The following is a 24,694-nucleotide window of genomic DNA, read 5'->3' on the forward strand; positions in this document are numbered from 1 at the left end:
CCTCGTTCCAATACGTTATAAAAGAGTATGCATTCGTCCACCTTGAATATTATTCATGTTCTGGTTAAAAAAGGCCCTAATGATTTATGCTATACAACGTTTGACATGTTTGAACAAACGTAAATATATTTTTTCCCCTCGTTCATGAAGTGAAGTCCGGCGGGCTTAGATCATGTGCTAACAAGACAGAGATTTTTGGACATAAATGATGAGCTTTTTTGAACAAAACTACATTCGTTATGGACCTGTGATACCTGGAAGTGACATCTGATGAAGAGAATCAAAGGTAATGGATTATTTACATAGTATTTTCGATTTTAGATCTCCCCAACATGACGGCTAGTCTGTATCGCAACGCGTATTCTTCTGGGCGCAGTGCTCAGATTATTGCAAAGTGTGATTTCCCAGTAAGGTTATTTTTAAATCTGGCAAGTTGATTGCGTTCAAGAGATGTAAATCTATAATTCTTTAAATGACAATATAATATTTTACCAATGTTTTCTAATTTTAATTATTTAATTTGTGGTGCTGACTTGACTGCCGGTTATTGGAGGGAAACGATTTCCTCAACATCAATGCCATAGTAAAACGCTGTTTTTGGATATAAATATGAACTTGATAGAACTAAAAATGCATGCATTGTCTAACATAATGTCCTAGGGGTGTCATCTGATGGAGATTGTAAAAGGTTAGTGCATCATTTTAGCTGGTTTTATGGTTTTGGTGACCCTGTCTTTGAATTGACAAAACATTACACACAACTCTTGTAAATGTACTGTCCTAACATACTCTAAATTTATGCTTTCGCCGTAAAACCTTTTTGAAATCGTAAAACGTGGTTAGATTAAGGAGATGTTTATCTTTCAAAGGGTGTAAAATAGTTGTATGTTTGAAAAATTTGAATTTTGACATTTATTTGGATTCAAATTTGCCGCTCTTGAAATGCACCTGCTGTTGATGGAGTGCACCACGGGTGGGACGCTTGCGTCCCACCTAGCCCATAGAGGTTAAATGTAAATGTAACAATTGGAATCATTTTTTTTACTTGATTGCTTTAATTTGATTGCAGTATTTAGCTAGTCAATTATTAGTGCATGTCTTTACAACTTCAATATTTGAATTAGTCAGAACAGATGACATACGTATCTACCATAATGGGTAGACAAGTGATCGGAGTCCAAACTCAGAGGGAGATCACTGGAGATCGAGCCTTCTCACTCTCACAATAAAGGCCTGCTGTTCAAACACATAAACACACACCCACATACCCACAAACACACACTACATAGTTCATAGCTCAGAAGTGAGGGGAAGCAAAAGAGCAAAGGGACAGGGGGGAAAGAGAAAGAGAGAAGGAGAGAGAGATAGAAACAACCTTTCTTTTCCCATCAGAGGACTTTAGAGAGAGAGAGGGGAGAGAGAGGGTGGGGGGGAGAGAGAGAATGTTTTCAGTGTACTGGTTCAGAGCAAAAGATCTGTATCGGTTCAATGTTTAAAACACACTATTGTGAATGTCTGCATGTTTACGGATTACTCTTCTCCTCTACTGAGTTTGGGGATGGCCATGTGTAAAGAATGAGGTTCTGACACTGTCTACATGTTGTGTCTTCTGAGAATGAGAGGATAGGAGAGGAGATGAGAGGCAATAAGTAGAGAAGAGGAGATAATGTACAATTGCACATAATACACACACACACACACACACACAGATATGGTGTTACTACCAAAGTGTCTGTGTAATCTATTTTCATCAGGATTCTCCCTGCAACCTTCCCCTTTTCTTCTCCACCCCCTGGCCTCTCAGCTCAGCATCGGAGACGCTGGACGAGTTTCACAAATGTTAACTGCCGTCTCCGGACAAAAGAAAGCGAGCACACACTTGGACGTAAGTATACAAGCATACACACACACACACACACACACACACACACACACACACACACACACACACACACACACACACACACACACACACACACACACACACACGCCAGTCTTAAACTCACTCCCCATCCCTATCTCACATTGACCTTATCTGCTTAGTCACAGAGTAAACCCCACTTACACACTCCAGAGCACTGACACACACAGTCTGTCAGTCAAAATATCCATTCTCCAATTCATATATGTGGTGAGTCAATACTTTAATTACTCACAGTCATTCAACATGACTAAGAGACTCTCCCACTCTCACTTACACCAAGTCATACACAGAAGCAATTACAATAGGCCTTTCATTCTCCTCTCCATCTATATACAGTACAGAGATGTGGTAGGAAAGTTCCCTGCCTGACTCTAGTCCACATGTTATCCCCTTGCCAGAGACCAGGATTCGCTTCCCGGTCTAGGTTGACAATTTCTCATCTGCCTTTCTTCCCTCATCTGTCTCTCCTTTATATCCTGTCTGAATAACCAAAAAACACTTACAAAAATATTATATTAAAAAAGGGAAACACGAATTAAACTATCCATGGGGTAAAACAGTGATTGTCATTTTAATTTCAGCAATGCACTCTTTCCACAGAAAAGTATTGTTGTGATGTGTCGTGAATACCCTACAGAAATGGTTCTCCGTGTAAGGAGAATCATTTACAGCACTTTTTCAATAATTTACAACCTTGACAGTGAAATGTCTTCCTTTCTTCCCCTTTGTCCTTCATTTTGCCCTTAAGTCTTAATTTCCTTATGTCAGCAAAACCTCCAGACCCCTAAGACCAATCATAGAGTCATATGAAGTCATAGGCAGGACCCTGGGGATGGGTGGAAGGTGTGTGACGGGGGCTAGAGGAGCTGGAGGTTGTAACACACACCTGGTCAGGAGTGTCACATTCTGTTCTAATCGCACCGTAGGGACAGGAGTACATTAGAATATTAAAAGGTGACATTTGGAGCTGGCGAAAGGGACTGGCAGACTCAAAGTTCAGTAGGAGCTGATGTGACAGAGACGGACAGAGTGAGAGAGAGAGATGGTCAGAAACAGCTCAATGTAAGAATCCATAGAATCTAACCACTTCTGGGAAAATTGGAACACACTAAACAAACAACAACACGAAGAGTTATCTATCCAAAACTCTAGGCTCTATTACAAAGAACAATCAGCAAAAACATATATATGGTCAATTCCAAATCCTATAATCAAATATTAAAGACTACCAGGAACCACTGGATTCTACAATTACATTGAATGAACTAAAGGACAAAATACAAACCCTTCATCCCATGCGTTTAAATCTTTTTAACGACTTTTAATCTTATTAACACTTTGTTCTAGCTAGCTATTTGTGTAGGTAGCTATCAAGTAAACACAGATTACAAAATACACAGACCACAAATTCCAATTGGCTATACTTAAACTCTTTAACATCATTCCTCAGTGAAAACAATGTACTGAGGAATTGACAAATAAACATAGCAAAACAAAGACAAAGTCTTCTCATGCTTTTGACACAGATTTGGCATGAGGGTTCGCTATAGAAATTGATGGAAAGCAGTGTTGGGAGAAAAACATACGATATTATAAAATCCATGTACACAAACAAAAAGACACACACATTTGTTTCCACAGGGTCTTGGGGTGAGACAGGGATGCAGCTTGAGCCGCACCCTTTTCAACATATATATCAACAAATTGGCGAGGGCACTAGAACAGTCTGCAACACCCGGCCTCACCCTACTAGAATCTGAAGTCAAATGTCTACTGTTTGCTGATGATCTGGTGCTTCTGTCCCCAACCAAGGAGGGCCTACAGCAGCACCTATATCTTCTGCACAGATTCTGCCAGACCTGAGTCCTGACATTAAATCTCGGTAAGACAAAAAATAATGGTGTTCCAAAAAAGGTCCAGTTGCCAGGACCACAAATAAAAATTCCATCTAGACACCATTGCCCTAGAGCACACAAAAAACTATACCTACCTCGGCCTAATCATCAGCACCACAGTTAACACCCACAAAGCTGTGAACGATCTGAGACAAGACAAGAAGGGCCTTCTACACCATCAAAAGAAACATAACATTTGACATCCCAATTAGGATCTGGCAAAAAAATGCTTGAATCAGTTATAGAACCCATTGCCCTGTATGGTTGTGAGGTATGTGGTCTGCTCACCAACCAATAACTCACAAAATGGGACAAACACCAAATTAATACTGCATGCAGAATTCTGCAAAAGCATCCTCTGTGTACAACGTAAAACCCCAAATAATGCATGCAGAGCAGAATTTGTCTGTTACACAATAATTATCATAATCCAGAAAATACCTTTTAAATTCTACAACCACTTCAGAGGAAGCAATTCCCAAACCTTTCATAACAAAGCCATCACCGACAGAGAGATTAACCTAGAGAAGATTCCACTAAGCAAGCTGGTCATGGGGCTCTGTTTACAAACACAAAGACAAACAGACTCCACAGAGCCCCAGGACAGCAACAGCAACACAATTAGATTCAACCATACATGAGAAAACAAAAAGATAGATACTTGACATATTGGAAAGAGTTTACCAAAAAACAGAGCAAACTGGAATGCTATTTAGCCCTTGACAGAGAGTACACAGTGGCAGAACACCTGACCACTGTGAGTGACCCAAAATTAAGGAAAGCTTTGACTATGTACAGACTCAGTGAGCATAGCCTTGCTATTGAGAGAGACCACCGTAGGCAGACCTGACTCTCAAGAGAAAACAGGCTATGTGCACTGCCCACAAAATGAGGTGGAAACTGAGCTGCATATAATAACTTCCTGCCAAATGTATGACCATATCAGAAACACATACAGTATTTATCTGGTATTACACAGACCCACAAAGAATTCCAAAACAAATTCAATTGATTTGATAAAAATTAAAAATTAAAATAAATAAAAAATTGATTCAATTTGATTAACTCCCATATCTATTGGGTGAAATATCACAGTGTGCCATCACAGCAGCAATATTTGTTACCTGTTGCCACAAGAAAAGGGCAACCAGTGAAGAACAATCACTATTGTAAATACAACCCATATTTATGTTTATTTATTTTCCCTTTTGTACTTTAACTATTTGCACATCATTATAACACTGTACATAGCAATAATATGACATTTGACATGTGTCTATTGCATTGAAACTTCTGAGAATAATGTTAACTGTTCATTTTGTATTGTTTATTTCACTTTTGTTTATTTTCTATTTCACTTGCTTTGGCAATGTAAACATATGTTTCTCATGCCAATAAAGCCCTTGGAATTGAATTGAGAAGAGAAAGAGTTTGTGTGTGTGAGAGGAGAGCGAGAGAGAGAGACTGTATGTGCGTGTGTGTGTGTGTGTGTGTGTGTGTGTGTGTGTGTGTGTGTGTGTGTGTGTGTGTGTGGTGTGTGTGTGTGTGTGTGGTGTGTGTGTGTGTGTGTGTGTGTGTGTGTGTGTGTGTCATCTGCTTGACCATGACCATATTATGTCAGTCATGTCTACTCTACTGTTATATAGCCAATGTTATTGTGACCAGCCCTGGTAGTTGCTTCAGGGGCCTTTATATCTTCCCTATAAAACAAAATCTAAGAGAAACTCTTGAGATCGAGAGAGATGGAGAAATATTAAACAGAAAAATCAAAGATTCTGGTTTCTATCTCTCTGGTTTTCTAATACAACAGTTTCAGACATGGAGCCAAATGGAGGCATTTCCATTTGCAAATCGACTGGGTTAAATTTGCAAATCAAACCCTCACGTGCGCCTCTCAACACCTCATTTCTAAACAATTACAGCCACTCCTCTCTCTCTATGTGTCCCAGGAAAGACAATTATAGTTTATCAGGTCAGGTCATGGCCCTCTACATTCCAGCTCTCCCTGCCCTTTCCATGCCCCTCTTCCTGAAACCAGCAGAGGGGCCAATTATAGGGAACGCCTACAGAAAGAGTCTAATTGTGAGCAGGTAGTAAGTAATCTTATTTTCCAATTACTATTTGTCATGCTCCATACCTGTGTACAGGCTATAGAGGAAGCTAGGAAACTTGAAAGGTATTGGGGGACATTAGGAGAGGTCCAAAGAGAATGATAGGGCAAGACTCGGGTTGGAGAATTCCAGATTTCCTGCTTATTCCATTCTCATTCTGGGCAGCCTTCAACCAGGATTTCGGAAAAAAATTGGAATTTATTGGAAGTTCCCACAATTTTGCAACCCTAGTCAAGAGAGAGAAACCAATTGGGACCAAATACTGTATAGGCCTGAGTGCAAGAGTACTAACACACAGATATGTAGATTTGGATCGTGTTCATTTGGGCACACCGCATCAAAGCCTTTTGCAAAAGAAAATGAAAACAAGCATTTCTTATTGGACAAGTTCAGATAGTACCTCCCCAAATCCCTACATGTTGTGCCAACTGAACGGAGAAGATTATATTCAGGGGTGTAGTCTTACCTTCATTAGTACCGACTCGCTGAGTTTCTCTCGGTTGACAATCTTAATTGCAACTTTCTGGCATGTGACACAGTGGATCCCCAGCTTGACCAGGCCTGGAAAAGAAAGACACATATTATAGGAGACACACACATTCAGCATTCTGTACAGGCTTCTGTGTGCGTGTGTGCATGCGTGTGTGTGTGCGTGTGAGCGAGAGAGAGACTGACATCCTGAGATGTTAAGGAAGAAAATACCCCTTTTAGATTCATTACTATTCTATTCTATAATATTAATCTTCTCTAAACAGCAAACAAAAAATAATGTATAGAAATAACACTGTGTTGTTTGATTTACAGCAATGGAGAAAAACTACAAAAAGGTAATTGTCCTCAATAGAAAATGCTGTGCTAACTTCAGCTGTCCAAAAGTATCTGTCATTGTAGTCACTAAACAAAGTTTCTATCTAAGTTAGTAAGATTGACTATGTCAGATAACAATAATGTTCTTCCTGAAGCACGCACACTAACTATGGCTTCTTTGTCAAGTACCTAGAGGCACTCAAGCGTTCAACAACAGCTATTCTGGCAAGGCAACAGGGACTTCCTCACAAAGACAACATCATATTCCATTCGAGATACGCATCAGCGTTAGAAAATAAAACTTTTCATTTCAAATTCCCTCGCTCACCGCCAGACACAGAGACATTTCCCCTGGCAGAATACAAGCAGAGAATACAGCATCTTAAAACAAATGTCATCAGGTAAATAAGCAAACACATACACACACGACACACATACACACACTCAGGTAGATAAGCAGACAACACAATAAATGTAAGAATTGCTGAATGAGTTTACAGTTTACTAACCGTAAACTGTGAACTACACTGAGAAGGAAATCCTTGTTCTATCACATACACACAGCAGAACACACACACAGAGAAAAACACTCACACACAAGCAGATACACACACACTCAAGCAGATACACACATAATCATCATCAATGTGGGAAATACACAAAGAGGGGAATGTTTGTTCTGTCTGTGGATAGCATGCTGGCCGAGCCAATCCATTTTCCACTGTTCACTAGAGTCTCAGACTCAGAGCAGAACACATGTTTACGATTCAAACAGATACAGATGGATGGCACACACATGCACACTGCATAGGTGGCACACACATGCACACTGCATAGGTGGCACACACATGCACACTGCATAGGTGGCACACACATGCACACACGGCTGCACGCAGGCACACACACACACGTATATCACACATATCACCTTTTCACTGTTGATTTCCCTTGGTTTTACCCAAGATCCCTTGGGCAGTGGATAGTTGCCTCTTTGGGGCTCTGATGATAGTCATTGACAGTGATTTCCGGTCCCAGAATGTCCACCATACCATAATAATGACAACAATTCAGCAAACTTGAAAGTGTGCTAATCTCATCTTTTGTTTTCAAAATAAAAGGTAAAATGGAATAACCTTACATTGGGAGCAATTACATTTTCATGTATCTCCATAGTTACATTTTCGGTAACACTTTGATAGTCCAAACAAAGTGTGACCCCAATTTCTCACTATGAGACATGGGCAATTCCACCGTAACAGAATGACGCTGAGACTCCGATTTTTCACTTTAATAGTATACCAAACCAAAACCATTGATTGCAAAGTTAAACACACCATACAACTCTATGCACAATGATTACCTTTAAAGGGGCAGTGCAGTCAAAACGTGATTATCCTGTTTTTTTTATTTATTATATTTCCATGCTATGATGTTGAAATAACGCTCGAACCTTGTCAAAAATATGATAATGCCCTTTTCGTTTGAGCTTATGGAGAAAATAAATGCCTGGAATTTCAGCCTGTTCAGGTGGGATGATGTTTTTAGCACACATCATGACATCACAATCTGATCTCATTATTCTGACCAGTCACCTTTTAGTTGCATATGTATCCTCCTACTTTGAAAGTTTAAGCGAGATAGGCTCTAAAGTCTAGATGATCCTATTCGCCAATCAGGGCTGTGTATGTAAATGATAAAATATTTGTATCAACACGCCCATATGATCAGACTGAGTATTTCAATGGCAAAAAGAGGATCAGGGAAATAAATTATAAAACATATATTTATTTATTGTATGAAATAAACATACACAGTGATTTAATAGACATACAGTAATGTTATTTTTTTTTACAAAAAATACAGCATGAGGGCTTTAACAATCTTTAAAAATCTCCCTCGGTTTTTAATGTGGCCACGTTTACAAACAACTCTGTTAAATATGTACTCCCAAATAAAATTATAAGATGTCTGCAGAAACAACATATTTTTGTTATTGAACTACAGTAAGTGAAGTGGATTAACACCCGGTAACAGAATGGTTGGAAAAGAATGTCGTCATGGTCTCTGATCTGTACTATGCAGAAATGACATTCTCTTCAAGGTGATGTATCCGCGATAGGTATACAAAGGTAGAAACATTTAATATCCTCCTTTGCATGTTTCAATATTTATCTACACACTGGCTATTACTCGAATGTGCTCTGCCCCAAACAAGACCAAATGTGGCTGGTCTGGACTGGACCAAATCTGTACCAACCATAGATGTCTAAGTTCGGACATCAAAGTATTTTTATTTGTTATTGTTATTCACTATCTATTTAAAAAAATGTGTTTATCTGTAACTCTGCAATGGAAAAGTAAGAATTTCACTGTTAGTCTACACCTGTTGTTTACAAAGCATGTGAAAAATAAAATTAGATTTGAATAAAGCACAGTAGAGTACAGCACACTAGAGTAGAATAGAGTTTAGTAAAGTACAATACAGTAAATTATACTGTACTCTACTCTAGTGTAGTCTAATGTACTGTACTGTTCTGTATTAAACTATACTTTACTGTACAGTACTGTATTATACTGACCTATAATATATTTTTCTTTATCATACTGTACTGTAATGTGCTCTACTGCACTGTACTGTGCTGTGCTGTACAAACTTGTGAAACAGATGTCTATGATTGGTTCAGATTTCAACTGACCAAATTTCAATTACTTTTCAAGGTCCATGGATGTCCAATGTCGGTCAGTGCTCAGTGGGTGAGTGGGCTGGTTACAGTAAATGGAAACAGAGGGGGCTCATGGGTAGGCGTCAGTAAGTGCCAGAGGTTGGACCAAGTCACTATAAGTCACAAGCAAGTCTCAAGTCACAAGGTCCAAGTCTCAAGTCGAGTCACAATGGGTTGAGTCTCGAGTCAAGTCCAAGTCATGCATTCTAAGAGCAAGTCAAGTCGAGTGGAGTTTTTTCAAGTAAGGTAAAAAAATCTATACATGCAAGGACTTGTTCATCTACAAATCTTTGTAGACAGTTCTTTTTATTATTTTGTCTACAACACATTTTGATTATGCAATAATACATTTTACCAACAAATTCCAAATCCAAACTTCATAAGTAAATGATCAATTTCAAGAAATGTTGACTAGGACTATACTAGTAATTGTTGCTTGCCACATTTTTGGTGAGCTTGCAAAGTGAACAGTTAGTATTCCTGATCACCCAATGTTTTTGGAGCTGCATATTTATTTATGGAAATCCTCTCTTCCTACATTTTCACATTTGCACTCCACCTGATCCTATACCTGTCCAGCCCTTATGGGGCGGCAGGTTGCCTAGTGGTTAGAGCACTGGGCCAGTAACCAAAAGGTTGCTTGATCTGACAAGGTAAAACATCTGTCATTCTGCCCCTGAGCGAGGCAGTTAACCCACTGTTACCTGGGCACCGTGGATGTGGATGTCAATTAAGGCAGCCCTCCGCACCTCTCTGATTCAGAGGGGTTGGGTTAAATGTTGAAGGCATTCAGTTGTACAACTGAACCGATTTCCCAAAATGGACAAATTATTTCTTAGCTCGGTGGTTCTCATTTTTGACCGACAAACACCAAAAAGGAGTGGTTCAAAGCTTGAGACCCCAGTGCATGCACATGCTCACACGCACAGGGCGAACACGCGCACAACTGCTGCGCAGATGTAGCCTGTGATTACAGCCATAAACGGTGATGCAGTTTTTGAATGCAAGATACAAAAATAAACTGCGTTTTACACCTGCATTTTGATCTGAAAGTCATTCATGTTAGCAGTCAATATCAACTAGGAATATAATGTCACATTGTAATTTTTGGAACGAGGGTACCCAACATGAACTCGCACGCCAGAGTCTAATCGGCCATCACCGTTCCATGGCTCTTGTTCGGTCAGATCTCACAGTAAAAGACTCAAAACACTTTGTAAAGGCTGGTGACATCTAGTGGAAGCAATAGGAAGTGCCAAAACATTAATCAACCCCTGTGTGTTTCAATGGCATAGGCTTAAAGGTAATTCAACACGTCAGGTATCCACTTCCTGTCAGAAAATGTCTCAGGGTTTTGCCTGCCAAATGAGTTCTGTTATACTCACAGACACCATTCAAACAGTTTTAGAAACTTTAGGGTGTTTTCTATCCATATATAATAAGTATATGCATATTCTAGTTACTGGGTAGGATTAGTAACCAGATTAAATCGGGTACGTTTTTTTATCCAGCCGTGAAAATACTGCCCCCTAGCCCCAACAGGTTAAGGAGATGTTTATCTTTCAAAGGGTGTAAGATAGTTGTATGTTTGAAAAATTTGAATTTTGACATTTATTCGTGTTTTGTTTGTAGTGTTCATTTGTTTATTAAAATCCTTTATGATGAACACATCCTCCGCTGCACCTTGGTCTCATTGCGACGACGGTCGTTACACTACTTTGAAGAATCTCAAATATAAAATATCTTTGGATTTGTTTAACACTTTTTTGCTTACTACATGATTCCACATGTCATTTCATAGTTTTGATGTCTTCGCTATTGGAATGAGTAGGTGGGTCCAAACGTTTGACTGGTACTGTATATATGCGTTAACCATCAGATCCTCCTCTCCACCCTCTCCGAGTTGGGCATCTCCGGCGCGGCCCACGCTTGGATTGCGTCCTACCTGACAGGTCGCTCCTACCAGGTGGCGTGGCGAGAATCTGTCTCCGCACCATGCGCTCTCACCACTGGTGTCCCCCAGGGCTCTGTTCTAGGCCCTCTCCTATTCTCGCTATACACCAAGTCACTTGGCTCTGTCATATCCTCACATGGTCTCTCCTATCATTGCTATGCAGACGACACACAATTAATCTTCTCCTTTCCCCCTTCTGATAACCAGGCGGCGAATCGCATCTCTGCATGTCTGTCAGACATATCAGTGTGGATGACGGATCACCAGCTCAAGCTGAACCTCGGCAAGACGGAGCTGCTCTTCCTCCCGGGGAAGGACTGCCCGTTCCATGATCTCGCCATCACGGTTGACAACTCCCTTGTGTCCTCCTCCCAGAGTGCTAAGAACCTTGGCGTGATCCTGGACAACACCCTGTCGTTCTCCACTAACATCAAGGCGGTGACCCGATCCTGTAGGTTCATGCTCTACAACATTCGCAGAGTACGACCCTGCCTCACACAGGAAGCGGCGCAGGTCCTAATCCAGGCACTTGTCATCTCCCGTCTGGATTACTGCAACTCGCTGTTGGCTGGGCTCCCTGCCTGTGCCATTAAACCCCTACAACTCATCCAGAACGCCGCAGCCCGTCTGGTGTTCAACCTTCCCAAGTTCTCTCACGTCACCCCGCTCCTCCGCTCTCTCCACTGGCTTCCAGTTGAAGCTCGCATCCGCTACAAGACCATGGTGATTGCCTACGGAGCTGTGAAGGGAACGGCACCTCCATACCTTCAGGCTCTGATCAGGCCCTACACCCAAACAAGGGCACTGCGTTCATCCACCACTGGCCTGCTGGCCCCCCTACCTCTGAGGAAGCACAGTTCCCGCTCAGCCCAGTCAAAACTGTTCGCTGCTCTGGCACCCCAATGGTGGAACAAGCTCCCTCACGACGCCAGGACAGCGGAGTCAATCACCACCTTCCGGAGACACCTGAAACCCCACCTCTTTAAGGAATACCTAGGATAGGATGAAGTAATCCTTCTGACCCCCCCCCCCCCCCCTTAAAAGATTTAGATGCACTATTGTAAAGTGGTTGTTCCACTGGATATCATAAGGTGAATGCACCATTTTGTAAGTCGCTCTGGATAAGAGCGTCTGCTAAATGACTTAAATGTAAATGTAATGTAAATGTTAACTTAAAAAAAAAGTAGACTCTTAGCTTAAATTTTATACCAAAATGGACATGCTTCTATGAACTTCAGATGTTAGTGCTTGTGAAGCTTTTCACATGGAAATGCCCACATATCATCAGCATCCTGCGGGTGTGCTTGCAGTTATGTGTCCGTGCAGTTATGTGTGTGTGCATAGATAATGAATATTTTATCTTTACATAATTGCCAGAGAGAGACACATGTACGGTGGAATGACAGCGAGCGATGAGCAGAAAGAAACACAGAAACCCAACGCTAAAATTATGAAGGGATGTGATAGAAAGGCTTGTGGATTGAACAGCTTTATCTGTGTCGATAATGGCACCCTATTCCCTATATAGTGCACTACTTTTGACAAGATCCCTATGGGCCCTGGTCAAAAGTAGTTTACTAAATAGAGAAAAGGGTGCCATTTGGGATGTATCGATATTAAAAAGTGTGGAGCTTCCTCTTCTGTTCCTAGTTATTGTGATTTCTTTTATAAAGCAGTGGAAAAAGACAGTCATTGGGCTTTGAGGAGGTGGTGAGATAGGGGAGAGAGAGACGGCTAATTGTTTGTTCTAATTCGAGGGAGAGAGAGAGAAAGAGAGGGAGGAGGTTGTGAGATATGGGAGAGAGACTGCTAAGTGTTTTGTTGTTCTGTTCTGACTCCCTGGCAATGACAAGGAAAAGGGGAAGGGAGTAGGTGGACAGTAAGAGAGAAAGAGGGATTGAGAAAGGAAGGCAAGAGAGTAAGGGATAGAGAGAGAGAGAGAGAGAGAAAGAGAGGGAAAGAGAGAGAGATGGAAGAAAGGGAAAGAGTGATAGAAGAGATAAGGAGATGGAGCCAAGATAAATGGTCGGGCCATAGAAAATTAAGCAATAATGAAGAGCAGAGTGTGGGAGTTAGGATGACTCCAGGGCCTGTGGATCGCAGGGGCTCAGAGTAGAAACACATGGAGGAGATGAGGCAGAGAGAGAAAGAGTGGAGAGAGAGAGAGAGAGAAGAAGGGGGAGAGAGAGAGAGAGAGAGAGGAGATAGAGAGGGAGGAGGCAAAGGAAGAGAGAGCTACAACACAAGAGGCCCATTAGGCCAGAGATGGTAATCACAAGTTAATGGGTGCCAGGGAGACGGGCATAATAATGATTAATACATTATCTAGTCGATATCCAAGGCCGCCCGGAAATCTAATTAGCATTTTTTTTTTAAGATAAAGATATCTGTTTTTTTGCATGGGCTGCATCTCAATCCAGAACATCCACCGATGTCGCCCTTTGCCATCTGCGGTGGAAGGTGGCAGAGCAAAAGTGATGTTTGTCAGACCAGGAGACATCCTGAAAATCTGTATTTTCACAAAAATGTCTGTAGCGTCCGAAAAGCCGGATGTTTTGCTCTAGGACGCCCACAAGCCTCGTCTGAAGGAAGCCCGGTACCAGTTTAGAAAATGAGTGGAAGTATATATGAAACTCCTTTAGTGCCCCAAAAAACTGTGGCAATGTATCAACAAGGCTGGCAGGTAGCCTAGCGGTTAAGAGTGTTGGGCCAGTAACCTAAGGTCGCTGGTTCGAAACCCTGAGCCGACCAGGTGAAAAATCTGTCGATGTGCCCTTGAGTGAGGCACTTAATCCTAATTGCTCCTGTAAGTGGCTTGGGATAAGAGTGTCTGCTAAATAACTAAAATATAACAGTGGTAATGAATCAAAGTTGATAACGTACAGGTAACTGCCAAAATAATGGAAACACTTGAGTAAATGAGGGTTCTGGTGGCTATGGTGTGGGGTGGATTTTCCTGCCAAGGTTTAGGTCCACTCAACCCCTTAGAGGGCAAGATAAATGCCAATAAATGCACAGCCATTCTGAGTGATCACCTTGAACCTATGGTGAATAATTTCTATCCTGATGGGAGTGGATGACAATGCCCCCATCCACAGGGCACAAGTGGTCACTGAATGGTTTGATGAGTGTGAAAACAATGTAAAACATATGTCATGGCTGTCTCAGTCACCAGATCTCAACCCAATTGAACACTTATAGAGATTCTGGAGCGGTGCCTGAGACAGCGTTTTCCTCCACCATCAACAAAACACCAAATGATGGAATTTCTCATGGAAGAATGGTGTTGCATCCTTCCATAGAAGTTCCAGAAACTTTCAGAATATATGTCAAGATGCATTGAATCTGTTATGGTGGCCAACACCCTATTATTAAGACACTTTACATATTTCCATTATTTTGGCAGTTACCTGTAGTATCAGTGATAATGTAATAACAGTGGTAATGCATCAGCACTGATAATATAGGCTATCAACAGCAATAATGCATCAACTGTAATAAAGCATTAACAGTGGTAATGCATTTTCACATGCACATAAAATACATTTCAAAGATGTGAATGACCAGGTAAGAATACAGCAACTCAACTATTAGTCCACTGAACTTAAGGAAAGGCACTAGTAAGTAACCGTGCATCGGAAGGTCTCAAGCAAGAGTGATTCCACCCCAGGAAGGCCTGAATAGCTAGCTGCAATTTGTCTGCACTAGCTCTGGTCCAGGGATAGCTAGCTAGTTATGACATTTCAACCCCCTTACTGTTGGTGGCTGTAACGCACCATCCTCTCTGGCACCATTCAACATCCTGTCTCAGCTTGTATGTCTCACAGCGTCTGTGCCCTGAGAAGGTATCTGCTGGAGCAAGACCCTACTGGTATTTTTGGTTACTTGCCATTGCTTTATGCATTTATTTTAGCCAGTGGTCTTTTGGAATGTAAATTGGGTGACACATAAAACATGTATGAATGTATTCAGACTATGCAATAGGAAAATGTATTTCCTTTGAATAAAATCACCTAATAAAATACCTTTATTGTTGTCTAACGAATATATTATATGAGTCTGATTTTATGCATGCAGAGGAAAGGTGTGTGCAGCAGAGAGAGGCTAGCCATGTCATGTCATTGCTTTGCACTGCATTTATTCACTGCAGTTATATTATGTCATCCAGTAATGAAAGACCAGATCTGGCAGCAGTGTGTCCCGTGTTTAGTCAATCTGCATGCACCACAACACAACCAGAACCAAAGCCAGAACGCAGTAGTAGAGACCCTAATTGGATGTACTTTTAGAGTATATTTCAGAACACGGAGAAGGTTCTTTCTTTAATGCAAGTCTCTCCAACATAATCCAGGTAGAGTAAGGCATTCCCCAGGCAGCTGACTAGGTCCCTTACTTTTTTCAATCTGTATTAATGACCTGCCACTGGCACTGAGTAAGGCCTGTGTGTCTAGGTGTGCTGATGACAACACTATACACGTCAGCTACCACAGCAAGTGAAATCACTTCAACACTTAACAAAGTGCTGCAGACAGTTTCACAATGGGTGGCAAGAAATAATAATAATATTAATAATATTAATAATAATATAATAATAATATAAAAAAAAATAGATCATTTTATTTAGGACAAATCATTCACTAAACCCTAAACCTCAACCAAATCTTGTAATGAATAATGTGGAAATTGAGCAATTAAAGGAGACTACCCTGCATTGTAAACTGTCATGGTCAAAACAAATTGGTGCATTGGTAGCTAAGTTGGGGAGAGGTCTGTCAATAATAAAGCGCTGCTCCGCTTTCTTGAAATTGCTATCAACAAAACAACACTACAGAACCTAGTTTTATCACACCTGGACAACTGTCTAGTCATATAGTCAAGCGCCACCAAGAGGGACATAGGCAAATTACAAACGGCCCAAAACAGAGCAGCACGGCTGGCCTTTAAATGTACACAAAGAGCCAACATTAATAATATGCATATCAATCTCTCCTGGCTCAAAATAGAGGAGAGACTGACTGCATCACTGCTTGTCTTTGTGAGAGGTATTAACATGTTGAAATCACAGAGATGTCTGTTTAAGCGACTAGCGCACAGCTCAGACACCCATACATGCCCCACAAGACATGCCACCAGATGTCTCTTCACAGTCCAAGTCCAGAACAGACTACTGGAAACGCACAGAACTACATAGAGCCATGACTACATGAAACTCTATTCCACATCATGTAACTCAGTCAAGCAGTAAAATCAGATTTATAAAACTGCACCTTATGGAACAGTGTGGAATGTGAAGAGACACAAACACAAACACACACACACACACACACAAATATTTTTATATTGTTATTTTGCTATATAATGGTAGTGTAGTACAGTATGTAATAATGTTTTGTGTTACTGTATGTAATGTTTTATTGCATGTAATTGCGTAATTGTGATTGGACCCCTGGAAGAGTAGCTGCTGCCTTGGCAGGAGCTAATGGGGATCCGGAATAAAAACAAATATAAAACAAATTTTGTTCCAAACAATATATTATGTAAAAAAAAAATACAAAATCAAAAAGGGTACTTTTGAGATATTCATATTACTATTTTTAATGTTGAATAAATTAATGTGAAGTATTATATTTCAGAATCTAGACATACCCCATATTTTAAAACAATCTATAAGGAGCAAATGACACCAAGATGTTGTCTGTATCATGAATGGGCAAGACAAAAGATGTAAGTGCCTTCGAACAGTGTATGGCAGTATGTGCCAGGCGCACCGGTTTGTGTCAAGAATTGCAACTCTGCTGGGTTTTTCAAATATTGAAACTCAATATTAGGAAGATGTTCCTAAAGTTTGGTATACTCAGTGTATAGGTCAACAAAAAAAGGGCCTAAAATGGACACTTTCATCATGATTTTCAAAAAATATATATATATCCTCCCAATGCAGTTTCTATATGAGGATTGCCAGAACAATCTGAGATACCAAAAATATTGTTAGGCCTTCCTGGCATGGAATCACCAATAAGCATAGTTACAGACACACACATACTTTTCTCTCTATCTCCGTCTCTCTGTCTGACCTAGACTAGACCTAGACCCTTCAGTTAATTCATTATAACGAGCGCAATAGAGCGATAGCTCTGGTGCCCTCTTCACCTGTCAGTGTTCTTTCCCAGGGTAGCACACTGATCCCTGGGTGAACCTCCACTGAGCCCTGGGTGAGCTCCAGCTCTGTGGCTGGGGGAGCCAGGGAGAGGCAGGGTGAACCAGGAGTAGACAGGGAATGTGCAGAGGGAAGCCCAAGGAGCACAGCGGGCTCAGTAGCACTGCTGGCTTTGAACAGAGCTTCAAACACTCAACTCTGACTGAGAGCAGAGCACAGGGAGAGACAGAGAAGATTACTGCTGCAGGGGAGAGGAACAGAGAGAGAGAGAGAGAGAGAGAAAGAGAGAGGGAAAGAGAAAGAGAGAGAGAGAATGCGTGTGTGTGTTTGTGTGTGTGTCAGCGGAGGCTCCTCAGAGGAGAAAGTGGAGGACATCCTCCTCAGTGAAATTTCATACAAATAAAATAGTGAAACATTAAGAAAGTTATGCTTTTTAGTTAAAACTAAATGTCACCAAATAATTGATTAAAAAAACGCTTTTTTGCAATGAAGGTCTATAGTAACTTCAACAGCACTGTCTATGGTAGCACCATGGTGCAGCCGGAGGACAGCTAGCTTCCGTCCTCTGGCTACATGGACTTCAATACACAACCTAGGAGGCTCGTAGGCCTCACCCCCTTCCATAGACATACACAGTAATTATGACCACTTCCGGAGGACGTCATCCAACCAATCAAAGCTTTCACAGTATAAATTGACATGTTGTCCATCCAATCATAGAATTAGGATCAGAGAATTAACATATTGAGTAGTATTTGGATTGTGCCACAGAGCATTGTGGGGGTTCTATGTGTTGAGAAGCTTGGTGACATCGTTGGATAGAGATTAAGAGCGAAAAGTGATAGTTGAGCATTTTTGGGATATTATTCAATTCAAATTAGTTTTTTCAAATTGCAGGAGACTGAGGAGGTATATTATAAATTGTTTTCTTGGTTTTAGAACTTTATTTTTGTGTCCAATTAGTGCACTTTATTTAAATTTGCCTTGCTAACTTCAGTAACTAGCTAGCTACCAGCGCGAGTGTGTAGTTTTCTGTGCCAGAATGACCAATGCTGCCAAAAATGTTGTGGACTTTTGATGAAGAACCCCTTTCATTCTCTGGGGTACACGGAAAAGGTGCGAATTAAAAGCGAGGGTTGACCTCTGCCTGAGATCAGTTTCATGAAGAAGGATGAAAACCACCTGGTATCAAATGTATAGCTGGTTAAAAGGAAGCCTTTCTTCGAGCCACCTGTATTGGGGGGTGGCAGGGTAGCCTAGTGGTTTAGAGCGTTGGACTAGTAACCGAAAGGTTGCAAGATCGAATCCCTGAGCTGACAAGGTAAAAATCTGTCCTTCTGCCCCTGAACAAGGCAGTTAACCCACTGTTCCTAGGCCGTCATTGAAAATAAGAATGTGTTATTAACTGACTTGCCTAGTTAAATAAAGGTAAAATAAAATTGCTGGCCTTGCCTGCATTTTTGGGCATGCAAGAATTTGCTTTTAGAGGACACGACGAGATGGAAAGTTCCGCCGACAAGGGCAACTACAAGGAGCTTGCAGAGGTAATCGCATGTTACAATTCTTTACTTGCTGAACATATCGAACTTTCAACGGTCTTTTCTGGGATGTCGAAAACAATTCCGAATGATGATAGCCTCCATCGTATCATCCATTAAAATATTAAAGAGTGTTTGACGCAGCACATTTTTTTGCGTGCGCTCAAGTAGGCTTTCCATTTTTCTCCGGTATCTATTTAGCAAAAATGGTAACACATCACTCCGGACAGACACAAGTAAAAACACGTTAGAAATGTTGCAGCAGCCTAGGCTACACCTAAACATTAGAAATCTGACGTGCTGTATGGGATGAAAATGAGAAAATTTTCCAGTCTGCTCTAATAAGAGCAGCTGCATACAGCCTATGCGCCCTGTCCATCTGGTCACGGCAAACTAATTGGTAACGTTATGATTTTATAGTCCATTTGTGTGTCAGGAGAAAATGTGATCAAATATAGTTTATATTCAGAATTGGGCTGGCTAGGCTGCCTACATGTTTTAAATCCATAATGATTAACTGGAATTAATGAATCAACATAGTAGTGATGACGGATGTGAGTAAATGTTTTGTAAGGCCTACAGTTGCATAGGCCTGCATGATGCAACCATGGATAAAGCAAGCTCAGCCCTGTGAGTTCTATTGTCTATCAGTCGTTGTCTATGTGTCTACAGGAAATCCCCCAGATAATCTAGTCTAAATATAATTTATGTGAACAAATATAAGATAGCTTCAGTATTCTGCCCTTGAATTGCGTTCCCATGCAAAACTAGACAGATAGCTAACTACTAAGTCTTCAATAAAACTCCCAAGGCGTGACTTTTCTTGAATTAATATATTGAAAACATTTATGTTGTGAAACTGCAAAATACAGAAAATAATATACTTTAGTATTCAATTCACATCGACATACTGTAGCTGTACATTATACATTTCAAGTTAAAGTTGCATAAATACAAAGCAGGTGCCAAGGTACCATGTATCTGGCATGACGTCAAACCATGTAGCTAATTGTTACTCATATGGTAATTGGCTAAATCCTTTAATTACTCTAATGTGCAACCACTTCTGTACAATAACAAAGCATATTACACTAGAAACAGTAACAAAACTTCAGTATTGTATGTTTTACAATTCGTTTGAATGACGCACGAGCAAAGTAACACAGCTGAAGGCATACATGAAAGGCATTGCAATTTGTGTGAGTAAATGCAACCAACCAACATTGATATGTAAGCAACTCTATCAATAACAAGATTATCATCACTAGCTAAATGCTTGAATCGAACTTACAAAGAAATATTTTCCGAGGCTGAAGCGTGACAAGAAATAGCTACCCTGAAAGACCTGCACCGTAGCGTTTTTTTTAAGCTGCTTCTATGCGTGCAGAACAAATTCTCTACTTCCTGTTTGCGTACAGTCTAAGTACCATAACACTCCACTAGGGGGCAAATAACACCATGGAACACAATGAAAATCCATTTTAACCACTGTAATAAAATAATCTGTTACTTTCTAACAGGATGACAGCACATGCAGTTTGACAGGGTTTTCATCCCCTCAGGGCCAGGAGTTTTTTTCAGGAGTTTTTAAAAATCATATGACCTGATTAGGAAAAACTGGTCCCATCATAGCCCATCTAAAACCTTTTCACAACTGATTAATCACTGTCATACCTTATAGGGTCCAGAGTTTTCATAGTTAGGTTAACATATAAGGAAAAACTCCAGGCTCCAGGGGGTAAAAATTGCCCCACCGCTCTGGGACCTATGGTGGCACCAGTTTGCTAGCAGTTGTCAGTTATCATCAGATATGTGGATGATTAAGGCTTTAGTCAGGGACATTTCTTGGGATACTTTGATGTGTCAAGTGGGCGAGATCCGCAGTCTGTGTTTGACTTTATGAATTTTGAGATGTCTGAGTTTAAGTTCATAGAGAAACTCGTTGTCCAAACCTGTTCCCTGACTAAGAGGTGATGACTACTCCACTCCACTACCTTTGTCAACTTTCTCCTGACATGAACTGAAGCCACGTTTCATGTGCCCACTCATCCACTGGCACATTGAATGTTTCCCCTCCAAGCACTGTGAGTAACCCTATAAATGTTTATCTAATTCCTGTATGTAGAGTCAATCACATACACAATCACATTATTACACATCAATGATTTTACTCCTTGCTTGGACTAACTCATTCTTAGCTCTTTTGTCTACCTGTGTAGTTTGTTGTGTTATTGTTTTTTGTCTTCCCAGTCAAATCCTGCACTGGTCAAGCCTCGGAACATCTAAAACTCATGCTTAATACCCTCGTTCAATCACTGCTGTGATCCCTTTCCCAAACGGTGCAAGCAACCCTCTCATTCCAATTCCCCATAATATTGTATTATAAATGTCCATTGATTTTGATAGTCACTCTCACTCAGATATCATATTAAAAAAAGCTAACATTTCTCTCCACCCTATAGGAAAATGTGTATAATTGCAGGAAATTTGCTGTAAAACTGCACATTTTTCTCTCAGTCCCATTGCAAAAGGAGTAGAACTGCTTGTAATCTTTTATAAAATTGCTAAATCTTAGACTTCACTTCTAAGATAATCTCTCGTGGACAGACTACGTAAACATAAATTGTACCGTAGATCTGTCATGATACATCAGGATGCGTGAGATAACGAGCAGCGTTAGTTCCGGTGCTTTGGACAAATCACAATTTCTCAGGTGTACGCATTTTTCAGATTTCGGAAGGAGAGGGTACATTTGGCCCATAGACTTGCCCGACATTTGCAAAGAAAGAGGGTGGAGTTCTTCATTCCAGTTCCGGGGCAGTATTTGCACGGCCGGATAAAAAACGTACCCGATTTAATCTGGTTACTACTCCTGCCCAGTAACTACAATATGCATATAATTGTTTGATTTGGATAGAAAACACCCTAAAGTTTCTAATACTGTTTGAATGGTGTCTGTGAGTATAACAGAACTCAAATGGCAGGTCAAAACCTGAGAGATTCCTGTACAGGAAGTGGCCTGTCTGACCATTTCTTGAACTTCTTTGCCATCTCTATCTTTTACAAAGGATCTCTGCTCTAACGTGACACTTCCTATGTCTTCCATGGGCGCTCAGAGCCCGGGAAAAACCTGAATGTCGTCATCCCAGCCCCAGGCTGAAACACATTATCGCCTTTCTCAAGTGGCCGATCAAGGGACTGTGGGCTTAGGCGCGTGACCTGGCCGCCCCCGTCTTTGTGATTTTTCCTCTGTTTGCCGAAAAGGAGATTCCCGGTCGGAATATTATCGCTTTTTTACCAGATAAATTGCATAAAAATTGATTTTAAACAGCGGTTGACATGCTTCGAAGTACGGTAATGGAATATTTAGAATTTTTTTGTCACGAATTGCGCCATGCGCGCGACCCTGATTTACCATTTCGGATAGTGTCTGGGACGCACGAACAAAACGCCGCTATTCGGATATAACGATGGATTATTTTGGACCAAACCAACATTTGTTATTGAAGTAGCAGTCCTGGGAGTGCATTCTGATGAAGACAACAAAAGGTAATCAAACTTTTATAATAGTAAATCTGATTTTGGTGAAGGCTAAACTTGCCGGGTGTCTAAATAGCTAGCCCGTGATGGCTGGGCTATGTACTTAGAATATTGCAAAATGTGCTTTCACCAAAAAGCTATTTTAACCTGTTGGGTCTAGGGGGCAGCATTTGCACGTCTGGATAAAAAAAATGTACCCGATTTAATCTGGTTACTAATCCTACCCAGTAACTAGAATATGCATATACTTATTATATATGGATAGAAAACACTCTAAAGTTTCCAAAACTGTTTGAATGGTGTCTGTGAGTATAACAGAACTCATTTGGCAGGCAAAACCCTGAGACATTTTCTGACAGGAAGTGGATACCTGATGTGTTGTATTGACTTTAAACATCTCCCATTGAAAAACACAGGGGTTTAGGAATATTTTGGCACTTCCTATTGCTTCCACTAGATGTCACCAGCCTTTACAAAGTGTTTTGAGTCTTCTGGAGGGAGATCTGACCGAACAAGAGCCATGGAACGGTGATGTCCCATTAGACACCTGGCGCGCTACTTCATGTTGGGTACCCTCGTTCCAATACGTTATAAAAGGCTATGCATTCGTCCACCTTGAATATTATTCATGTTCTGGTTAAAAAAGGCCCTAATGATTTATGCTATACAACGTTTGACATGTTTGAACGAACGGAAATATATTTTTTCCCCTCGTTCATGACGAGAAGTCCGGCTGGCTTACATCATGTGCTAACGAGACGGAGATTTTTGGACATAAATGATGAGCTTTTTTGAACAAAACTACATTCGTTATGGACCTGTGATACCTGGAAGTGACATCTGATGAAGAGAATCAAAGGTAATGGATTATTTACATAGTATTTTCGATTTTAGATCTCCCCAACATGACGTCTAGTCTGTATCGCAACGCGTATTTTTCTGGGCACAGTGCTCAGATTATTGCAAAGTGTGATTTCCCAGTAAGGTTATTTTTAAATCTGGCAAGTTGATTGCGTTCAAAAGATGTAAATCTATAATTCTTTAAATGACAATATAATATTTTACCAATGTTTTCTAATTTTAATTATTTAATTTGTGACGCTGACTTGACTGCCGGTTATTGGAGGGAAACGATTTCCTCAACATCAATGCCATAGTAAAACGCTGTTTTTGTATATAAATATGAACTTGATAGAACTAAAAATGCATGCATTGTCTAACATAATGTCCTAGGAGTGTCATCTGATGGAGATTGTAAAAGGTTAGTGTATCATTTTAGCTGGTTTTATGGTTTTGGTGACCCTGTCTTTGACTTGACAAAACATTACACACAACTCTTGTAAATGTACTGTCCTAACATACTCTAAATTTATGCTTTCGCCGTAAAACCTTTTTGAAATCGTAAAACGTGGTTAGATTAAGGAGATGTTTATCTTTCAAATGGTGTAACATAGTTGTATTTTTGAAAAATTTGAATTTTGACATTTATTTGGATTCAAATTTGCCGCTCTTGAAATGCACCTGCTGTTGATGGAGTGCACCACAGGTGGCACGCTAGCGTCCCACCTAGCCCCAAGAGGTTAAAATCGGACATATCGAGTGCATAGAGGAGTTCTGTATCTATAATTCTTAAAATAATTGTTATGCTTTTTGTGAACGTTTATCGTGAGTAATTTAGTAAATTGTTAGCAAATTCCCCGGAAGTTTGCGGGGGGTATGCTAGTTCTGAACGTCACATGCTAATGTAAAAAGCTGTTTTTTGATATAAATATGAACTTGATTGAACAAAACATGCATGTATTGTATAACATAATGTCCTAGGTGTGTCATCTGATGAAGATCATCAAAGGTTAGTGCTGCATTTAGCTGTCTTCTGGGTTTTTGTGACATCATATGCTAGCTTGAAAAATGGGTGTCTGATTATTTCTGGCTTGGTACTCTGCTGACATAATCTAATGTTTTGCTTTCGCTGTAAAGCCTTTTTGAAATTGGACAGTGTGGTTAGATAAAGGAGAGTCTTGTCTTTAAAATGCTGTGAAATAGTC

The 24,694-nt window shown here is 40.5% G+C and overlaps 1 protein-coding gene across 1 annotated transcript in view; it reads right to left on the reverse strand.

The window, feature by feature from the left end:
• Window positions 1–24,694, reverse strand: part of brsk2a (BR serine/threonine kinase 2a) — a 572,400-nt gene that overhangs the window by 223,365 nt on the left and 324,341 nt on the right. Inside the window, exon 2 of the mRNA XM_082956614.1 lies at window positions 6,397–6,491. Within this exon, the coding sequence (XP_082812740.1) occupies window positions 6,397–6,491 (95 nt within the window). The remainder of the gene's footprint in view (window positions 1–6,396; window positions 6,492–24,694) is intronic.

Source organism: Salmo salar, chromosome 10, assembly GCF_965601325.2.
Source record: "Salmo salar chromosome 10, fSalSal1, whole genome shotgun sequence".
Lineage (NCBI taxonomy): Eukaryota > Metazoa > Chordata > Actinopteri > Salmoniformes > Salmonidae > Salmo > Salmo salar.